This window comes from Cyclospora cayetanensis, unplaced genomic scaffold (genome assembly GCF_002999335.1).
Source record: "Cyclospora cayetanensis isolate NF1_C8 unplaced genomic scaffold, CcayRef3 CcayRef3_contig_47, whole genome shotgun sequence".
Taxonomy (NCBI): domain Eukaryota; phylum Apicomplexa; class Conoidasida; order Eucoccidiorida; family Eimeriidae; genus Cyclospora; species Cyclospora cayetanensis.
In genome coordinates, this window is record NW_020312447.1 from 145,041 (window position 1) to 164,465 (window position 19,425).

Consider the following 19,425-nt stretch of genomic DNA (forward strand, 5'->3'; position numbering starts at 1 on the left):
GGAAGCCTTTGGCACGGGAGGTTTCGTCTTCGGCTCTCCTCGCTGCCCCAAAGTGCTAATTGTCGGGGGGGCCTCCCTCAACTAACGGATTCGGTGTTGCAGCAAATTTTGCAAGAGCGCATCATCAAGTTCAAGACTGCTCTCCCTTAAAGTGCATCTTTCGCAAGTTTAGGGCCCCTCCATTCCAAAAGGTGGTTCGGGCGAGGGTAACCAGCGGTGGCTTGGGTGCACAGGGCGCTTCCATCCACTGCTACGTACAGGGCTCTTAGTCGCAGGAACTTTGGGAAGTAACTGCATACGGACAAAGAACGATTACTCTAAAGAGGTACAAAGGCTGGGAAACAGGACCGTATATTGGGAGAGACCGGGAGCATGTCGGCTATTTTGCAGTCAACACGTATGCATACGGTAATATGAGTTGCCTGTTGCCCAAGCATTCCTTCTCGCCCCTCCACGAGCCGTAAGCTGAGCGAAAGGACTTTTCGATTCTTCTGCATGAGCTCTACCTCTGTAATGGCTACTTCTCCGTCCACCCCATCATCTCACTCCTCAAGAGGACTTTTCATGCTACCAACGAGGAACGTAGAGCGGGTTTCCTGCACCTTTTATTTCGGCGGATCGCTACACGGAAGGGACAGCTGCATGACCACCAGTCCTTGGAAGCCCTGATTGGGTAGATTCTTGAGGGTGCGAGACCTTGGCAACACCCCTGGCCGTTCGCACATGGCTGATAAGCACTCCCCTTATAAATAAATTTTACAGAGCATTCATGCACCGCCTGATCATGTTGTTGGTTGAGGGTGAGCAGCCGAATGCGAGCACAATGCGGATTGCTGATCCGCCTCACGGTCTATGCCTTTTCAAGGCCCCAGCGAGCACACGGTAGAGCGTGTTGCTCGCAGAACAGTGGAACGCATCGTAGATTGTTAGAGCCGGTCGGATGAACCGGCTCAGCCAATGCTCTAGGAGACCTTAAAGCCCATTCTCGTTTGACGGCCCGCTCAAAGCAATGAGCCCAAAAGGCACCTTTTAGTGAGGCCGAATAAGGCACATCTGATCCCACTTGCCAGAGCCGGCCTATGTGGTTAAAAAGACCTCATCAGAGCCCTTGTTAATTGCGGCCACTAGCTCATCCTAGCGGACCACCCAAAACATTTGAGTTGAGGTAAAACCTGTCAGTAAAGCATAGAGGAAATCCTGCCTGGTCGGAGTAACTGAGGGACGAGGATATGCATACCATATCCTGTGTTTACTCGCTGCTTCCCTCCTGCCTCTCACAGCTGTTCTCGCAGAGCGCTGTTGCTCTTTGGGTAAGGCCTTGACAGCCGAATTTCGGCGACTCCAAAGTGAGAGTTTCCAGTGTCACACCCTGGTGTCGCGGCTAGATTGCTCTGTTGACGGGTTTATGCAGGTTTCAGCAGATGAGGCTCTTGGAAGGGTACTTATGCCTAGCAAGCTGTTACTAAAAGTGATGAGACTGTTGGCTAGTAGTTTGAGTGGTGTGATGTTTCGTGTAATGTCTGTTCAAAATGAGTGCTACTGGAGTTTCAGTGTATCAGGCCACCCATTTCCAGCTGCTGGGTGCAGATGGGCAGGAGGGCGCAGGCTGCCGATGACGGTTGTAACAGTGGCTGGCAAACTAACTGAAGACCTCAAATTCCGCCAAATTGCTCCAGGCTTTTGTGAACTCTGCTTTTGTTGAGGTGTGTAGAGAGGCCGGCTCTTTGCCGCTTGCCGGCATATCCCGAATTGCTGAAGATGCGATTCGCAGCGTGGTAAGCAATAGGTAGGTGACTAGGCAACTGGTGTGTCGCTCCGTAGCTCCGCGCAGACTCTGTGAGCCACAAAACGCGTTTCTGAGGATCTGAGGGTATAATCAAATCGGGACGAAAGCGGGATCTTCCTCCTAGCTCCTCCTGGAGTGACGGCGTCGGCCGGCAACACTGCAGCTGGGACGAGCGCTTTATTGAGCTTCGCTCCCTAAGAGCAAAGGCAAAGACGAGACGCGCTCACAGGGTTGGAAATATTGACGCTTGGGTGCGTGAGTCAATAGCAACCAACACAATGACTTTGAACGCAAATAGGAGATCCCATCGTTATCGCAGGCAGCTACCTCATGCGCGACCCCGAAAGAGGAGACCGTTGACTTTCTGGAAACCTCTATTCCACCAAAGTATGTGCTGTGAAAGCCTGCTTAGCTAAGGCGCAACTAATGAAGGGGAGCTAGTGCCATCTAAGGTCACTTGTTGAGGGCCCCCGTAAAGCCGTCAGCCTCGAGCAGCAGCAGGGGATAGCGCGCCATGTCGGGGGCTACACAGATCGGGGGCTGACGAGTGGGCAGCTGCTGTAGGACTTGCGAGATCGTCGGAAGCTCCAAATAGCGGTCGAGAAAAGCGCTGTTGCTGAGGTGCCACTTACCGTCCAATGCGGCATTTTCTGTCAGACACAGGTCCCGCCTGCCCCACACGGCAGCAGCATTGAAAGCTCGGAGGGTGTGATTTTTAGGCAAGCCAGCAAGACCAGTTCATGCTTAGACAGAGAGAGAGAGAATGAACTAGGGGATTGAGACCGGTAGCAGGTAATTCCCAAGCTTTGAAGGCATTTTGTGCCTGAACGTGTGCTTGGGCAGTGAGCGATCGGGTCTTCAATTGTGCGCACAGCCCGTCAGCTCTGCTGAGGCGCAACTCAAGGGTTCAAACTTGAAGGGACAGGGAAATTCGATGGGGGCCAGGAGCCAATGTCTAACCGTTGGGTGCCGCTCTTGATAACCGGTTCGACAAGTGGGACTGGTAAATTCACGCTCGCTGCGGCGTACGACATTTGCGCCCTTTCATCTAGCGGAGAGCGTTATAGAACAAAACAGCTCCGATTGTGTTTTATAGGGTGAAAGGCTGCCTATTATTTGGGCATTTCAGCTCGCGAACCTCCCTACGTCCTTGTTGTACGCCTCCTTCCATGCAGGACATGCTGGGGCTTCACTAACAAGCAGGCACTAGTGGTGCCCTCAAAACTACAAGGGAATACCTACAATTAAACACAAAATATCGAAAATAAGTTTGAGCAAGTCAGTCTGGATGGGCCTTCAAGAACGCAGATGGAGCACCACATAGGTCACCAGGGTCTCGAGAGGCGCTGGTGCTTTGGCTACTTGCGCTCCAGCTCCTAGAAAAAAGTTGGAGGCCTGATGACTCAACTTGAGAATGCGAGCGTAGCTTTTATTGAACCTCTACGGTACATTTGCAGGCCAGATGGAATTAAATTAAAGGGGCTGACGGAGACCCCCGGCCACGTCTTCCACGAAAGGGGAATCGGCCAACTGGCTTCCCAAGGTGACCTCCCTCCCACCATCACAAAGAGGCTCAGGGTGGACAACTGGGGAAGGGCCACGCTTCCTGGTGCCATTTACACTGCTTAATTTTTAAACTACGTGCGAATATATATGGCAGAACAAATAAACTGAATGCTCAATGCTAAGCCGCCGATTTCACAAAGGCTACCCCGCAGTGAACACGTCAGTTCGTAAAAGCCTCTGCGGGACTTTTATCTGCGCACAAACACTTAATCATCCATATTATATTACTCATTTGTCAATGCTTCACTCTCTTCGTCGTGGTCGTGTAGCGTCATGTCCTTTCCAGGTCTTCCGCTGGACACCCCATCCGACGCGTCGCTCAGATTTGCGGTGAAGCTCAGACCATGGACATCTTCCTCGGTCGCTTGGATGTCATCGTCGTTGATGGGTTCAGCTTTCAAGGGACCTTTCATTCTGAGCTGCTGCCTCTGCAAAAATCGCGTCATGTCTAGCATCTGAAGCCAGCCGTTAACCCTAGCCTGCCTCTGTTGAATTTCTGCTTCTGATATATTCTCGATATCACTGGTCGTCACTGGGCCGGAGTACTCTTCTTGCACAAATGGACGCAATTTCAAATCATCAACGCTGATCGGGACGCCTCTTCTTCGAAGTCTGTTTAACGTCTTGATGCGTCGCTGCTCCTCAAACACGTGGTCGGCCGCTTGCCTCAGCTCTGTCAGTAATTCTGGCAGTTGCATATAGGTCCCACGGCCACCTCTGCTGTAGAAAAGCCGCTGGAGGTCACTCAGGGACATTTTTGTGTTGGTCTTCAACAATACGTCAGCTATCGCATCATTAATTACCTCCAGCGAGCCACTGTACTTTGGACTGCAGCAGAAACAAGAGAACTCGAAGAGGAAGCATGGAGACATAGTATTAGCACACAACCGTTCGTGCGCAAGCTCGTTATTGGCATTAACATAAACACGCACGGAAATTGAATGTGTCTTGAAAAGATACGGGAAAGCGCTGCGTTGAATTCCTCCAGTTCTGCTGGATCTTCGGAAGCTACCTGCAAATGAAAAATAGCAGCACCAAAGTGGTAACAAACTCACGACTTCTGTGAAAAGCTCTACAGAGCCTTATGCAATAAATATACACCTCCTTTTGCTAGTTAGACGTGTACTATCAGAAGGAACATTCGCGAAGAGCTTGCTGAGCATTCATACCACGGCGCTGGCTGCGGCATTCCACAGCAGCGGGAAGGCAGCTGATATAAGTGCGTTGGGTTTCTTTGCGTCGGTCTTGCCCTTATCTGCACCCTCAGACTTCTTTCCGTCCTGATACATGTAGAAATACAAAGTGGAGATCATTCAAGCAAGACTTTCACCATACGCCCCGATGGCCATCCCCCGCGTAGCCTGCAGCTTCCTTGGCATTGTTGCTGCGTGGCAAGGCGCAGCAACCCGCCTACCTCAAGTAAAGTGTGGAAGCCCTCGCAAGGAGATTATCATCAGGAAACCACTAAAAAAAAGCACCAGTTATTCAAGAGGTTCACAAATGCGTTCAAGCCGAATGCCTTTTGCTGTTGGTTCAAGGCTCACTTTTTCTTCAGTGGTCTCTTCCGGGGTGTCATCCCCTGATCCTGTGTCATCGCCTCCTCCACCACTGCGCCCCTTGTCTGAAGCATCTGCAAACGAAACAAGGCTTGTTTTGTCTAGCCTCTGCAATGGGACGAGTAAAGGCACCAGAGCCACGAGGAGAGCGATCAGAAGGTGAGCCATGGCGCTGCTGAACAGGCACCCCTGGGGAGCGTCCGCGGCGATTTAATGCAATGCAGGTATTAGTATAGATGAAGTTAAGGACTAAACAACCATGGGGGTGCAAGCGTCTATTTACTGATCCCTCAACTAGGGGATTGGAAGCACCTGCCCCGTGTTCCTCTCTGCATGAATCAAATCAAGTGGGAGAAGAAACTTAGAAAATAAACTCTACCAAAGCACTCTAATGCTGCTGTATGCAGAATGCAGAGATATAAGCAAGGCTCGAAAGGGAGGGTTCCCCTGCCCTGGTGAGCGCCGTGAGCCGCTTCTCTTGGGGGAGGCGGCGACCCCCACCGTATCTGCCCCGTTAACGAGTCTTGGGGCTATGCGGTTATGTCTTAAAAATAGAGAAAAGTGCCAAGAACAAACTTCGCATAAACAGGAGGCAATCGGCCTCGCTCTGGGCACGGGTACATGGCTGTGTGAGCAGCTGCCAGCTGCCCTTGCTGCCCCCTTTGTGGGGGTAGATGAGTCCTCCGGCGCCTCGGGCTGTGCTTAACGCTGCTATCTGGGTGCTTTTAAGTAAATTGCATAATGACAGCGGGTTTTTATGGAAGCAGACGCGGGGCACCATTAGGGAAGGCGCATCTTGACCCCCTGGCAATCGAGAGGTGTGCACAGCACTGTATGCGGCGGCTGCAGCCGCTGGCGTGCTTCTACAAGGCGCTACCTTCTTCTGAAAGATATTCTCGAACATAGCCTACAGCGAGAGACGCTTTTGCAGGGGATTCGCCTTCACACACGCGGCCCTTACCCTGCTACACAGACATATGCATAAAAGACACACCTACAAGATCTGCTGCAGTGGCAGCGTAGGCAGCACTGCCATCCCCGCGACAGCTGAAATGGCATCATGAGCTGAACACGCAACAATCTGCGCAGAGCGAAGGTATCTGTTTCCGTGCAACCATAGACATCTCGACAATGGAACGTTCAGCACCTGCCTGCAACGGCACGCGGGCGGAACGCTTCCAATACCCAGTCAGTTGTGCTCCTTCACTCCTTTAAAACAAGTGCTGACCTCCATGAGACGCATTCACACACACCCTCATGACAGATGCGGAAGTTCATATGTCTGGGGGGTACACAACGCCTGCGGGTGCTAGAGCGGTTGTTAGTGACGGTGCTGCTGCCGCTCCTTCTCCTGCTCCTGCTCCTTTGCATCTCCCCTGTTATCTGCAGCAACACCAGCCTGCAGCATACGGTGGCAGGCACGCCGAGCAGCCATACTTCCGAAAGAGGCGGGGGTTTTTTCAGGCGCTGCTTTGAAACTCCCAGCAGCAGCAACAATTTACTCCCATGTATCGCATTCCAAGCAAAATCCCCGGGGCGAAGTGCTGTCCGCACCTCGCTGCAATGTCGCTTTCTCTGGAAGGCCTCCTCTGCTTTGGGGGCCCCTTCTGCAGCTTCTTTATGTCTTACGTTCCCTCGAGCGTCTGCCGCAGGCAGTGCACCAGCAACAGCGGAGGAGGGGTTTGCCTGCGCGGATGTGGATGCGGCTGTGAACAAAGGGCCTTTCAGTGGCGTGCTTGCCCAGCAGCAGCAGCCCAGGCTTTCCTTGACTCTAGATGACTCGACGATTTATGCGTTAAGCAGCAGAGGAAACTGCCCTTCTGCGGCTGCTGCTGCCGCTCAGGGAGCATCTGCTGTCGCTGTCTGGAGGCTCAGCGGACCGCTTTCAGCCTTCATGCTGCAGCTGCTACAGGTTCGTCCGCGGCAGCTGCAGGAGATGCTCCAGCACATGAGACATTGCATGCGTTGCGGCGCGTACAGGGATCCATGCCCCGTGCATTTTCCAGCCGTTGCGAGCAGCGGCAACGGCAGTGGGAAGAGCAGCAATTGCTGCTGTGCTTCGCTGCAGCTGCCGTCTATTCCGCCGCCTGGGCAGGTGCGAGTTGCCGCTATCTCAGACTTCTTCAGAGGGGGAGTCCTCTTCGATGAGGCTCTTCTGCTCTTTTTCAGAGGCCCCAAGTCAGCAACTGGTAATCCAGAAGTCTTAACTGTCGCAGCACTTGCGGCGGATCACAGACTTGGGCGTGAGCGCATTAGAGTGCCCTCCTCGCTGTGGTTTGAAAGGGGGAGTCCTCAAGGCTTGTGACAGCTCAGACTGAGCGTTTCAGGCTTGTGTGTTCAGGCGAAGATGTGGCGGAGGTTCACTCACACGGCGGACGGGGAACGATCGAGGCTCTCTACGACTTCTTTGCTGAGTCGCAGCGACGCGCGGGGGGCCTTAGAGGGCCTCCTGCCCTCCCGATTCCCCAGGCACCAAGGGCAGGGGGCCCCGGGGCCCCCAGCGAGGGGCTTTGTTCACTAAAAGATCTTTACAAGGACCTCCTATCGGCAGACGACAGTCGCCTTCCCCTAGAATCAGAAGAACTGCTCCTGCAGCAGCAAGAGACGCTGCAAACGCGGCCGGAGGTGTGCTGTTGCGAAGAACGGCTTTTCCAGCTTCTCTTGAGGAGATTCCTTGCGCAGCAACAATTGCAGCAGCAGCAGCAGCAACAGCAGCAACAATTGCAGCAGCAACAACAGCAGCAGCAACAACAGCAGCAGTGCGCAGCGTCGAAAACTGCTGCGGCATCCACAGGTACCTGCGTGTGCAGGAGCACAGCAGGGGGTCTGGGAGGTTCCCACGGGGCCTCCTTTTTTCGGTTGGCGTATCCAGGAGAATTCGCTTTGCGGTCTTTCTTAAACGGAAAGAAGACGCTGCATCAGCTGCACGCTCTAGGGGCCTTGCTTAATGTAAGGCCGAGGCTCCCCCGTACAGCCTAGGCTCCCGTAGGGAGCGCAGACACTCTGATGCTCTCGACTTCACCCCTTCCTTTCTAAGCCCGACCGGCCGTAACCCCCGCATTGTTGCTACCCAGCAACCCTGCTACTTTGGAGCAGTGCTTTCTTGTAGAGAGAAGTTTCCCCTACAAGGGGTTCTGTTATGGCTCGCATGGTGCGTGTATGTACAGGCTCGGGGTCCTCGGCAGCTGGAAAGCGCGTTCCGACGGCTTCGGGGTAGAGATGCAGCAGGAGAGAGGGCGCGTTGTCTAAGAACGTGGCGTGCGTCGCTCGTAGATGCTCTGGGGGCGCTCGAGGCCGCCTTGGCCATAGGAGATGACCAGCAGCAAACTGCGGCAGCTGCGGCTACAGAAGCAGCCGCAGCAGCAGAGCCTGCCGTGTTTCAAGTGCTGAGCGAGCTGCGCAAGGAACTGCACAAATTGGAGGCGCGTCGAGAAGTGGAAGAGGGGCATCGACTGCTTCTTCTTGGGGCCCCCAATGCTGGTACTTGAAATAAGCTCTGAACTCCCCTAGCGGTATATTATCGTGCAAGCAAGCACCTGGGATCCGATTTTTTGGCCTTGTGTGGCCTAGCGCCTTCTTTAGAGACCTAGCCCGACGCCTCCTATTTGGAGCATGCAGAACGCACGCAAAGCCGCCTGAAGCGTGGGGTGAGGGGAAGGGGGGAGTCACAGCGCCTGAAGCAGGAAACTCGCCTTCTTCTGTGCGTTTGTCAGGCAAAAGCAGCCTGTACAACCGGCTGGTGGGCTCCGATGCCGCAATCGTCTCTTGCGCTGCGGGGACGACACGAGATGTTCTCAGCAGTACGCTGTGCTGCAGCCGAGGCGGAAGGGAAACGGTCCGCCTGGTGCTCTCCGACTGCGCAGGACTGAGACGTGCTGGCCGTGCTACACATGCGCATGCGAAGTCGCCTCCTAGTGGTGCTGCTGATGACAGGATCTGCACTATTGAGGCCGAGGGGATGCGCCGCACCGTTGCCGCAGCGAGAGACAGCGACTTCCTTCTGCTAGTTTTGGAAGCCCCTAGACGGCAGCAGCAGTCGCAGCAGCAGTCGCAGCAGCATCAGGACGCGCTGCTGATGCACCTGCGGCAGCAGCTGCTGCAGTTGGGGGAGGCTCTGAGAGACATTCTAGGCAGCAGACCAGAAGGCGCAAAGAAGCCTCGCGTATTTCTTGTCGTGAATAAAATGGACTTGCTCCAGGAGCTGCAAATTAGTGGGGGCGGCGGGGACGGCAAAAAGAACAACAGCACCGACAGCAGGGGAAGCTGCAACAGGTCCATCCCTGCAACAACACCCCACCCCTCGCAGCAAGAGGCGGGAGAGCAACTGGGAGCAGCACCGGCTTTGCTGGCACAACTGGACGAGAGTCTGGAGCGCCTGCTCCCTGCCGAGGTGCTGCCTCTTCTGGTGCCTCTAAGGAAAACTGCTCTGGACGCGAGGGCAGATGAGGTCCGTCAAGGGTTTCATCAATGCACGAGTAGCCCCTCCGAAAGGAATTCTCACGACAGCCGGCTTCACCCGAGGATATTACCTGTCTCGTGTCTTACGGGCTTTAATATCCAGCGACTGATGCAGTGGATACACAGAAGCAGCACCAGCAACAACAATGCCACCACTGGGGATAGCGGCCGCAACAACACCATCATCAGTAACAGCCTTAGCGACAGCGGCGATGAGGCTTTGTTTTGTCTAGAAAGGCAGCGCGCCCTACTCAGTGAGTTGGTGGAGGTTCTGGAACACTTCTTTGGGATTGATGCATTGGAAGAAAAGATACAAGATCTCAGGTGGGTGCCTAACTCCCTCAGCCCTACTTGAGCGTGGTGGTTTCGTATAGCTAGCTAGAGCTTCTCCGTCCACACTTGCTGCTCCCGCCTCTCGACAACCCCAAAGTGACCCTTTCCCTCCCCCTCACCCCCCTTGTTCGCGCAGTGCGCAGTAGTAACCAGGTTAAACGCGCGTGTGCCTGCAGTTTCGCCATGCGGCTGCTCGGGGAACTCACGGGCATAGAGTGGCGGCCTGAGGAGGCCGTCGAGGTTATTCAAAACAACTTCTGTCTTGGCAAGTAGCCGCGGTTACACCTCTCGCTGAACACCAGTGTATGCTTTAGGATTTATGCCTGCTGTATCTTGCAAACACGAGTCAGCAGGTCTCGAAGGATAGAGCCCCCTACCGTCCAAAGCCTCTACACGTAAATCTTTCAACAAGATATTTCACGGCATCGAGATGCCGATCTCTAAGAAACAGGTTTTTTGTAGAGAGCACCCAGTCGGGGGTGGGAGGGCACACACATGTAGGCCTTGAAGACCTCCTGTGGAACTTAAAAGACTAATTTTTTGAACAAAAAAAAGCTTCAGTGGATCGAAGTGTTTGTGTGTGCGTGTGTATGCACTTTACTTGAAAGGCAAATACAGCAAACCGCCAAATGCCACAGCGGTCCCCTTTAAGGTCCCAACTTGGGGCCCCCCAGGCAGAGGGCCTCCCTCTCGTGGAGCAGGGGGCCTCTACGAGTGGGTGCCGCCCTTTAGTTTCAAGTACGTACATTGCCGCGTGAGTCTCAGAAGAGTCTCCTATCCAAATACACGCCTACGCTTTAACAAGTCCCCAGAGACACCCCCAGAAAGCCACACTGGCCTGGAGCAGGAGGCCCCCCGGTAAAGGCGCGCGCAAAAGTATCCTGAGTAGCTTGCTTACCCCGTAAAGGGTGAGCCTCTCCACAAGGCAGATTCTGTGGTCAATTGGATGCGGGCTTTGAGAGCAGGAAGGCTGCGACGTCCTCCCTAGTCGAGAACTCCTGAGCACATGCATACAGAAACGCACACACACAGACGCATATACACACATACACATACAGAGTATTTGCAAACCTGAAGGCTTTGTGACGACTGCATCCTGTGATGCTCCGGTGCCGCAAGTTACTCCTTGATCACTAAATAGAGAGGAAGAGGATTGGATTGGCTGCTCAAAGGGTTTGGGGGGCTGTTTTACGCGAGTCCACTGATCCACATGGAGACTCTCAACTTGAAAGAAGACTCCCCGAGAGGGCTCCGTGTCAGTGGCTGCTGCTGCTGCAGTGAGAGACACCAGCCACTGCAAACCCTTGGAGGCCCCCCGGCTGCCGCCTCCCCCCCTTTTAAGGGCCTTTCTGAGCCGCCTGGCCTCCCCGAGAGGCATTTGGCGAGTTTCGCACTGCACGCGAACATTTGAAGCGCAGGATCTGCTCGCGGGAAAGAATGCATGGCCATAAATGGAATATCCCCATGCCTTACACACGCTAAAGACAGGGCGCACACGCATGCAGACTTTTGACGCTTTATTTAGCTCGTACCTTAAGGCCTTGCTTGAGCAGGAGAGCTCTAAGGTGGAAGGCCGCGTGCAGCAACTGCGGCTGCTGGGGGGGGTAGCAAAGCAGCACATGCGGCAACGTCCACCCTGCTGCTGCATCCTGAAGGCTATTGCTGGTGCTGCAATTGTTTGTGCTGCAGCAGCAGCTCCGGTGGGAGCTGCTGCTTGCGCTGCTGCTGCTGCTGGTCGTCGTGGCGTTGCCGCTGCCGCTGCCGCTGCTGCTCCCCGTACCGGCCTTGTTGCCGTTCTTCGGGTTGTTGGTGCTACTGCAGTTCGACTCGCTCCATACAGGCGTAAGCGCAGCGGCAGCAGCAGCTGCTGCTGCCGCTGCGCTTGCGGATTCTGGTTGCTGCTGCTGAATGTACAGAAGCCTCGAGCAGAGGCAGTCGAGATCTAACTCAACGAAGAAGGAGAACTCGGCAGTGTCAGCCGCTTCTCTGCCCTGCCCCTGTCGTTCGAAAGCACTGCACCTGCCTCCAATTGCAAACACCTCGCGAAGCTTAGGCTGCAGCGGCAGCTGCTGTTGCTTCGCTTGCTTGTGCTGCTGCTGCTGCTGCTGCTGCTTGTGTAGCTGCTGCTGCTGCAGCGAGGAACCGACAATGCAGAAGAAGAGGCCTGAATCGAAGCTGCTGCGGTCCAAGGGCAGCAACAAGGAGAACTGGAGTTGCTGCTGCTGCTGAAAACCCTCGAGCTCCTGCAGCAAATGCTGCAACAGCAGCAGACGCTGCAGCTGCTCCTCAATGCTGCGATGAAGCACCAGAGGCAGCTCGACAGACACACCATCCTCCTCCGGCGAAGTCGCGGCAGGAACCGAATGACGAGGACTTGCAGTCTCCTCACTGGGGTGCAGCAGAGGTCTCGCGTGAGCCGTAAACTCCGCCGCATTATCGCTGCGACACACACACCCCAAATCACGGTCTTATCCCCTGCAGAAACGAAGGGCCTTTTACTGTGAATCCTGAGCGCTCTACCCACATTTGCGCACGACCGCTTAGCGATTGAGCTCCCAGTGCCTCACAACGGCAGCGTTAGAAGCTTCCACAGTCTTTCGCTTCTCTCCTTCAGGCCAGGAGACGGCTCTTGCGTCAGGAAACCCCGCATCACCTCGTCCTGCGGCTGCTGCTGTTGCTGCTGCTGCTGCTGCTGTTGTTGCTGCTGCTGCTGCTGCTGGGGCTCTAGGGAAGGCGAATCGAAGTCGATGCCTCCAAAGCCGAGGGCATCAACGGCCTGCAGCTGCTGCAGCAGAAGCTCTGCCGTGAGGAGTCCACCGGCAGCTGTTGCGCGTAGCCAACAGTCGAACGACAGCACAGACTCTGGCGGCACCTGAGCAGGCAATCGAGGCCGTAAGCTCTAGCATTCTCGAGAAAGCACATCCACCCACGCAGAGATTGCAGTCGAAACGCAGCGTGCAGGAAAAGAGTAGGAACCCCGACGGGCGAAGAGGTTGTCGGGGGTAGGAGAAGCTGAGCGGAGTGAGCGGGGGAGAAGGGGTGAGGCGGAGAGCTTTTCGGTGGCTTACATCAAAAGCGAATTCCAGGATGACCGGTAAGAACGACGCACAGGTCCATACGAGTGCCAGGTGTTGGTGAGACTCCTCTGCTACCGCTGCTGCTGCGGCAGCTGCAGGCGCAAGGATATCTGCTGCTGCAGCAACCACATCGGCCTCAAAGAAGGCAGCGACAACAGGAGGAGGCAGCTCCAGGGCACCCCCCCACGACTCGACGGTGTGGCGATGCAGCTGCAAGTAATAGCAACACGACGCAGTCCGCTCGGGCTGCAGCAGCAAGGGGAGCACACGCGAGCAGCGATAAGTATCCCCGATGTAAAAGGCCTTGCGCACTGGGAACCTGCTGTGAGGAGACTCTGCCGCTGCTGCGGCAGCCGCTGCCGCAGGCAGCAGAGAGAACGGCAAGTACATGGGAGTAGCGGCTGCCCCTAGCACGCGGTACAAGGAGCCAGGAAGACACATGCCTCGCTCCCTCATGTTTGTTGCTGCTGCTGTTGCTGCTGCCGCCACTGCCCCCACTGAAGGACCTGCAGGCAGGAGGGGAGGAGTCGAAGAAGCACACGAGGCGCTGCTGCCACTGGTACTCGGACGCTGTGTCTGCGTCTGCGGGAGCTGCTGCTGAGGCTCAGCCGTTTCAGCTGCCGCTTCCACTGCTGCAGAAGCAAGTCCAGACTCTGTTACCGACGGCACCGGCTCGCTTGAGACAGGGGAGAGAGGCAGATTTGCTGAACAAGCTGCTGCCGTCGCTGCATCTGCAGCGGCTACGGCTGCTGCAGTTGCTGCCGCGTGCAGGTCACTAATGGCCAGTGCAGCGTGGAAGGAGAGACAATTGAAGGGGATACACAATTCTGGCAAGCCGTTCTGCAGGGTCGTCTTTCCCCCCTTGCTGCTGGAGCTGCTGCTAGTGCTAGTGCTAGTGCTGCTAGTGCTAGTGCTGCTGCTAGAGCTAGTGCTGCTGCTAGAGCTAGTGCTGCTGCTAGAGCTGCTGAAGCTAGAGCCAGTGCTGCTGCTAGAGCTAGTGCTGCTGCTAGAGCTAGTGCTGCTGCTAGAAACGCTGCTGCTAGAGCTAGTGATGCTGCTAGAAACGCTGCTGCTAGAGCTGCTGCTGCTAAAGCTGCTAGAGCTGCTAGTGCTGCTTCGTGTCTGCCCACCAGCAGCAGCAGCAGCAGCAGGACGCAGCAAAGGGAACTCCATCGGGCGAAAAATGCCCACAGATTGTTTGAGAGCGGCCAGAGACGCAGGAGACAAACGAGGAAGGGGCGCCAGAGACAGAGAGGCTGCAGCAGAAGGGGAGAGGGAGTTCTCCAGTGAGCCTCCTGAAGAACAGCAACCATCCACATGCGCAAAATCACACACACGCGAATCTCGTATGGGCAGTCCTCCGAGCATGCGTCCAGCGTCACTGAGCGACTCGATGTAGCAAGGAAAAAGAAAGGCATGGAAGTGAGATAGAGCATCACGTGCAGGCGCCCTTGCATGCGTGGCGTGATGCATCCTGAGGGTTTAGCGTTTGCGGACCAGCGGTGCTCGTTCGGTGGTTGTGAAGGATGAGCAGCTGCTGCTGCAGCCTCAAGCAGCTCTGGAGATGCGCAAGAGCCTTGGGCAGTTGCAGGTCAAGTGGCAGAAGTGCAGGAAGCGTTCTGAGGGGAGCTCCCCGCTGCTGCAGCAGCAGTTGCGCCTGCTGGCAAAGCAAGTCCAGCAGGCACTGCCTCAGCTGCTCCGTCAAGCCTCCCCCCGGCTGCAGCGCAGCAAACAATCTGTGCGGAGACCGCTCTGTGGGGGTCTGCAGGTGCAGCGAACAGCGGCTTCTGCAATCGCCGTCGAGGCACCCCTCCCCCCCAAAGGGAGGCTTGGTGGGGAGGCGTGGATGACTACTCCAGTGCTGCTCCTTATTACTGTTCTAAATTGGAGAGTGGAAGAAGCTGCGTCATCGATAGGCTGCTGCGTCTCGCTTGCGAGCTTACGATCGCCAGTTTTTGGGCGTTGGCAGAGAAGAATTCCAGTGCACGATGCGGGGTGACTGACTGCCGCAACAGCAGTGCAACCGTCTGCACTGCCTCTGGCCCGAAGGGCGACTCCCGCAGCAGATGGAAAACCTGCAAAGTGAGGCACCGCTCGCCACCGCAAAAGGAGCCTCAAGAGAGACACGCATGCGAGGAGGGTCTTCAGGAAAGGGCGCAGGCGCTGCAAGGCGCTCTGCGAAGATTCCAGCTTACGGGAGTGAACGGAGAGATCAGTGCCGGCTCTTCCTCAGGCTTTATAGGGCTTTGGGGGCCCCTCCCACCCCTAGCGGCGTCGCAATAAAACGGAAGAATCGTCTCTCTAGGAGGAGGGGATAAGAAGAAGTCGAGAGACAGGATATCCTTCGCCAAGGGGCGCTTGCTGGGATCGCGCTGCAGCAGAGGCGCCAGCACACGCCCAATAATCGGCGGAACATATCGGCAGACAAACCCCAACAGATCAAAGTCATCCTCTTCCAATGCTGCTGCTCCTGGTGTTGCTGCTCCTCCTGCTCCTGCAGCGGCGGCTCGAGCCGCTGCACGCTGCTGCTTTTCCTGTGCCTTCTTCTGCTTCAGTTTTTGCCGCATCTCGTGCTTCAGCTGTTCCTTTTCTGCTGGTTCGTGCAGCTGCTGCGTCTCCTGCTGCAGCAGCAGCTGCTGCTGTTGCAGCCACGCGTTGCTCTGCGCCGAGAGCGCCCCCAGTACCAGCGAACGTTCCATGTTGGTGGCGAAGGGCACTGCCCATATTTCGAAGAGGCAGACTCCCAGAGAAAATATGTCGGCGCTTTGGCCGTATCTGCGGATTCCAGCAGGCCCCAAGAATTTGCCAGCAAAAATGAGAACTAAAGCGCTAGTGATAAACACCCCCGCCCAGAAAGGGGGAGCCGCGCGCAATCGGCATCGCCAGGCCAGGCTACACCCTTGCACGCTCCGAGGTGTGTGTGAGTGTGAGTGTGTGTGTGTGTGTTTGTCTGTCTGTGTCTGTCTGTCTGCGGCTGTGCGTCTGTCTGTCTGTGTCTGGGTGCAAGACAGGGGTTCGATCTGTGTCAAGGCAGGCTTTGCGCGCGTGAGGGTTGGGGGCGTCTGAATTACTGGGTGCTGTTGGCTTGCTCCGGCGCCATGTAGTGGACGGTTCCCACGCCTTTGCTCAAAGAGCAATGCAAGAGAGGGTTCCCTAGTCTCGGAGGGGGCCCCTCCAAGGGGCCCCCCGAGGGGCTCTCCGGGAGGGTTCCCAGAAGGCCTCCCGCCTGCGGGGCACTTTGTAGCGCTCGCACGGAACGCGTGAGTCCAAAGTCTCCTACCTGCAGCGGCAGCGCAAACCTGGAGGCAGAGGTTCTGGAAAGTACACCATTTGCTGTCTGAGCGCGCTGCTTGTCTAGCACTCATACACACACACACACACCCTGGAGGCTCCAGGCTTTGTGTGAGACGAAGTCGGAAAGGGAGAGGCGCCTCCTCGCTGGCCATCGGTGCGCGAGCAAGAAGAAATATGATTAGGCTTTTCTAATGCCCAAGGCAGAAGACTACTCAACGAAAGGGGGCTGCAAGCACTAGAGGGGAGCTGGCTAAATGCCGTCCTTCGGTAGGAGAGGGGTATGTAATCCCTCCTGAAGAAGAAAGCCCGCGAGAAGACTGCGTCTCGTCGGCGGTCTAAGAGCTGCAGTGTGGAGAGCAGACTCTACCTTGATGGTCAGGCCGCCTCCGTCTGTCACTTTGAGAAAAATATTCGAGGGTTTGAGGTCGCGGTGAATGACCCCATTGTGGTGTACATGCACCACAGCCTGGACCAGCTGCTTTGTTAAGGCCCACTTCCACACGAGGAGGTCCCCCACAGAAGCGTCGGATAAGGCCTCTTCGGCACTAAGCCGGAGGCGCTCCTGCTGATGCTGCTCCTCATCCTGCTCTTCTTTCCGTTCTTGCTCGGTGTCTTGACGGCGCTGCTGCTGCTGCTGCACCCTGCCAATGAGCAGCCCCGAGTCGATGGCTTCTCTGAGAGTTCTCCCCGGGCAAAACTCCATCAAAATGTACAAATAGGCTGCCACTGCAGGGAAGGGCAGCACCCAAACGCACAGCACGGCCCTAAGGGCCCTATAGCTGACCGCAGCCTCTCTCCCCCCCACTGCGTGCAAGGCTCACGCGCCGGTAAGTTGGCTTTGAGGCAAGCACGCCAAGCCTAGGGAAGAGCAGCAGCGTCTTACCTCCGTCGGGGGAAGGCCGTGCGGCGGCGTCACCCTTGGCAGTCTCAAGCCAGGCGTCATAGTAGCGGACTATGTGCTGCGAAGCAGCACACAGCGTGGGGTTTAACAATAATGCGCATGCAGCTCAAACAGCGTTTGGCGGAGGCTCAAGGAAGTGTCTCTCTTCTAGGAGGCAGTGCCCTGCCCACGCCGATCGCGCGCTCCTACTGGATGGAGCAGAGGGAGGGATGCAAGATAGCTGCGACGAAGCTAGAAAGCATGCGCACAGAAAGAGGGGCAAGGGGCTTTCTCACCGGATGCGTTAGAGCCGCTAGAGTCGCTGCCTCGGCAGCTACATTGGCAGGGAGGCACAGAGCTGCCCCAGAAACGTCGTCGTCTGGTGTCTTTGCAAGAGACAGAGATATCTTCTTTAGCGCGAATATGCCGCCCCCCTGCTTCATCCTGACCTATAGCATGAACCCACACACGTAAATATAAATAAAATATATGCACATGTACATACACATATGTATACATATATTTGTTTATATAATGCAAGGACGACTTCGTGCCACAACACGGAAACCGAGCATGCGCGCACATGTACCACAGCGCTCTCTATACAGGCGTATGATAATACACGGCCTCCTTTGAACCCTGCAGCCATTGGGCTGTAACCGCGTGGCGTCTGGCACTTTCTTTTGAAGGCAGGCTTTGGCGATCTAGAGCTCACCTTGACCACGCTGCCAAAGCCCCCGCATCCAATAACGTGCAGCTCCTCGAATTCGCTTTTGCTGCGGCCGTCTACAGTAATAAGGGAACCCCTTCCTGCCCTGCCGCAGCTGCTCGAAAAGGTGAAGACACCTGGCGCGAGACGGCGCTTCTGCTGCTGCTTCTCTGGCTGCTTGAGTAGTACCTGCCTTTGAACGAGCAGCAGCCCCTGCTTTTTGTGAGGCCTGAAAGACCTCTTATCCGCACCCGGGGTGTCTTGCTGCTCTTGGATGTGCTGTGACTGCGGCTGCAAAGACGACTTTCCACCAAGGGCGGCGCTCGAAGTGGAAGAGGGCTCAGAAGGCCGCCGTCGAGCAGCGTGGGTTCCTCTATTCAGCCCGTGAGGGGTGGCGCTCTTAGAGCGCCCAGATGCCTGCTGCTGCTGCCAGCGTTTTTCGATGCTTCCACCTCGCGACTGCGCTCACACCCACAGCAACAGCAGCACCAACATCAGCAGTTGCAGTTGCAACAGCAGCACCAACATCAGCAGTTGCAGTTGCAACAGCAGCACCAACATCAGCAGTTGCAGTTGCAACAGCAGCACCAACATCAGCAGTTGCAACAGCAACAGCACCAACATCAGCAGTTGCAGTTGCAACAGCAGCACCAACATCAGCAGTTGCAGTTGCAACAGCACCAACGTCAGCAGCTGTAACGGCTAACCCTTAGCGCTTCGGGTTGTGGTGTTGCTCCTCCTCCTCCAATATGCCTCAGAAGGGAGGGGGGCCTAGGGGCCCCCTTGGGCGGTTTGGCTTTGTCGAGGAGGTCTCGGACCCTTAGGATGGCAGCTCGGACGCCTTCCAGCTGCCAGCACAAGAAGCAGCAGCTCGAGCATCCGCAATCCTCAGTGGCAGTCGGCCTTGCTGCTGGCGATGCAGCATGCGCTGCAGTAGCTGCTGCTGTTGCCGCTGAAATCGCTGCGTGATACTGGTGATGCCACGAGAAGCCTGGGGGCCCCTGAGCGGCCTCCGGAGGGAGCGGCTTCGCGCGGGTCTCAGCGGGGGGGGGCCCCTGCTGAACAAGCGCTCCATCGGGGCCCCCCTCAGTAAAGCGCCTTGAGGCACCGCGAGCGCAAACACATTTGTTGCGTGAATCCAAAGTGACAGATGTGAGGAGGCTCTGAACTGCCTTTGGTGGAATGCCCAGCGCCGACAGAAGCGCAAACGAGGGTGGACTCCAACTGAAGAAGGAGAGCAAGCAAGCACGAGAAAATTCTAACGAACCAGGGCACCCACGCAGAGAAAGGGGAAGGAAAGAAAGGGGAAGGGGAGAAAGAGAGAGAAAGACACATAGAGGAAGATAGAGAGAGAGAGAGAGAGACAGGAGGAAGGCGGTGTTTTTTGTTTTGAGCAGTAGAGGCACTCCTGGAGAGGGCATCACAAGAATACCACCAGTAGGCACAGCAGCGTCTACACACAGATTTCTCCGTATGCAGAGGTGACGTTCAGAGGGGATGTTCAGAGGTTATGAGTAGCAGGTTGCCTAGGCAATGGGGCGATCAGAGCGTGAAAACACGGGCAGAAAGGGGGAGAAGGGGGCTAACACGGCGCGTGTGGCGAAGGCTCCCGCGCAGACACTACCGGCGGACAGCGAAAGATGCACGAAGAAAGACGACATTTAAAGCCTCTGATGAACAACGCATGCAAGCAGCGCGAGAGAAGGAAGCGGGTTGTATTCTGGGAAACTCACTCATGGGACAAATAAGCAGCGATCTCTACTACC

At 56.0% G+C, this 19,425-nt stretch overlaps 4 protein-coding genes across 4 annotated transcripts; 1 reads left to right on the forward strand and 3 right to left on the reverse strand.

Moving 5' to 3' along the window:
• Nucleotides 1-1,652: 1,652 nt before the first annotated feature.
• On the reverse strand, nucleotides 1,653-2,820 carry LOC34623951. The gene is made up of 3 exons (XM_026334661.1): nucleotides 2,700-2,820; nucleotides 2,298-2,436; nucleotides 1,653-1,980 (listed from the first exon to the last, which is right to left on the reverse strand). The coding sequence occupies exons 1-3, from the start codon at nucleotides 2,818-2,820 to the stop codon at nucleotides 1,653-1,655; spliced, it is 588 nt and encodes a 195-aa protein (XP_026190446.1).
• Nucleotides 2,821-3,576: 756 nt separating this feature from the next.
• Nucleotides 3,577-5,812, reverse strand: LOC34623950. The gene is made up of 6 exons (XM_022737052.2): nucleotides 5,687-5,812; nucleotides 5,296-5,438; nucleotides 4,897-5,083; nucleotides 4,522-4,632; nucleotides 4,285-4,364; nucleotides 3,577-4,180 (listed from the first exon to the last, which is right to left on the reverse strand). Exons 1-6 carry the CDS (start codon nucleotides 5,810-5,812, stop codon nucleotides 3,577-3,579), a joined length of 1,251 nt encoding a protein of 416 aa, XP_022589771.2.
• A 353-nt stretch (nucleotides 5,813-6,165) lies between these two features.
• LOC34623949 lies at nucleotides 6,166-9,972 on the forward strand. The gene is made up of 8 exons (XM_026334662.1): nucleotides 6,166-6,267; nucleotides 6,491-7,097; nucleotides 7,250-7,352; nucleotides 7,386-7,857; nucleotides 8,076-8,388; nucleotides 8,622-9,321; nucleotides 9,454-9,690; nucleotides 9,876-9,972. Exons 1-8 carry the CDS (start codon nucleotides 6,166-6,168, stop codon nucleotides 9,970-9,972), a joined length of 2,631 nt encoding a protein of 876 aa, XP_026190447.1.
• Nucleotides 9,973-11,798: 1,826 nt separating this feature from the next.
• LOC34621472 (eukaryotic translation initiation factor 2-alpha kinase 1) lies at nucleotides 11,799-18,154 on the reverse strand (the record flags this gene model as incomplete). Its single annotated transcript, XM_026334663.1, has 10 exons — nucleotides 18,149-18,154; nucleotides 17,797-17,888; nucleotides 17,666-17,765; nucleotides 17,247-17,399; nucleotides 16,954-17,029; nucleotides 16,438-16,796; nucleotides 15,848-16,056; nucleotides 15,383-15,551; nucleotides 12,353-12,430; nucleotides 11,799-11,828 (listed from the first exon to the last, which is right to left on the reverse strand). Coding segments are annotated over exons 1-10 (1,272 nt in total), but the record flags the coding sequence as incomplete, so codon positions are not given.
• Nucleotides 18,155-19,425: the final 1,271 nt, after the last annotated feature.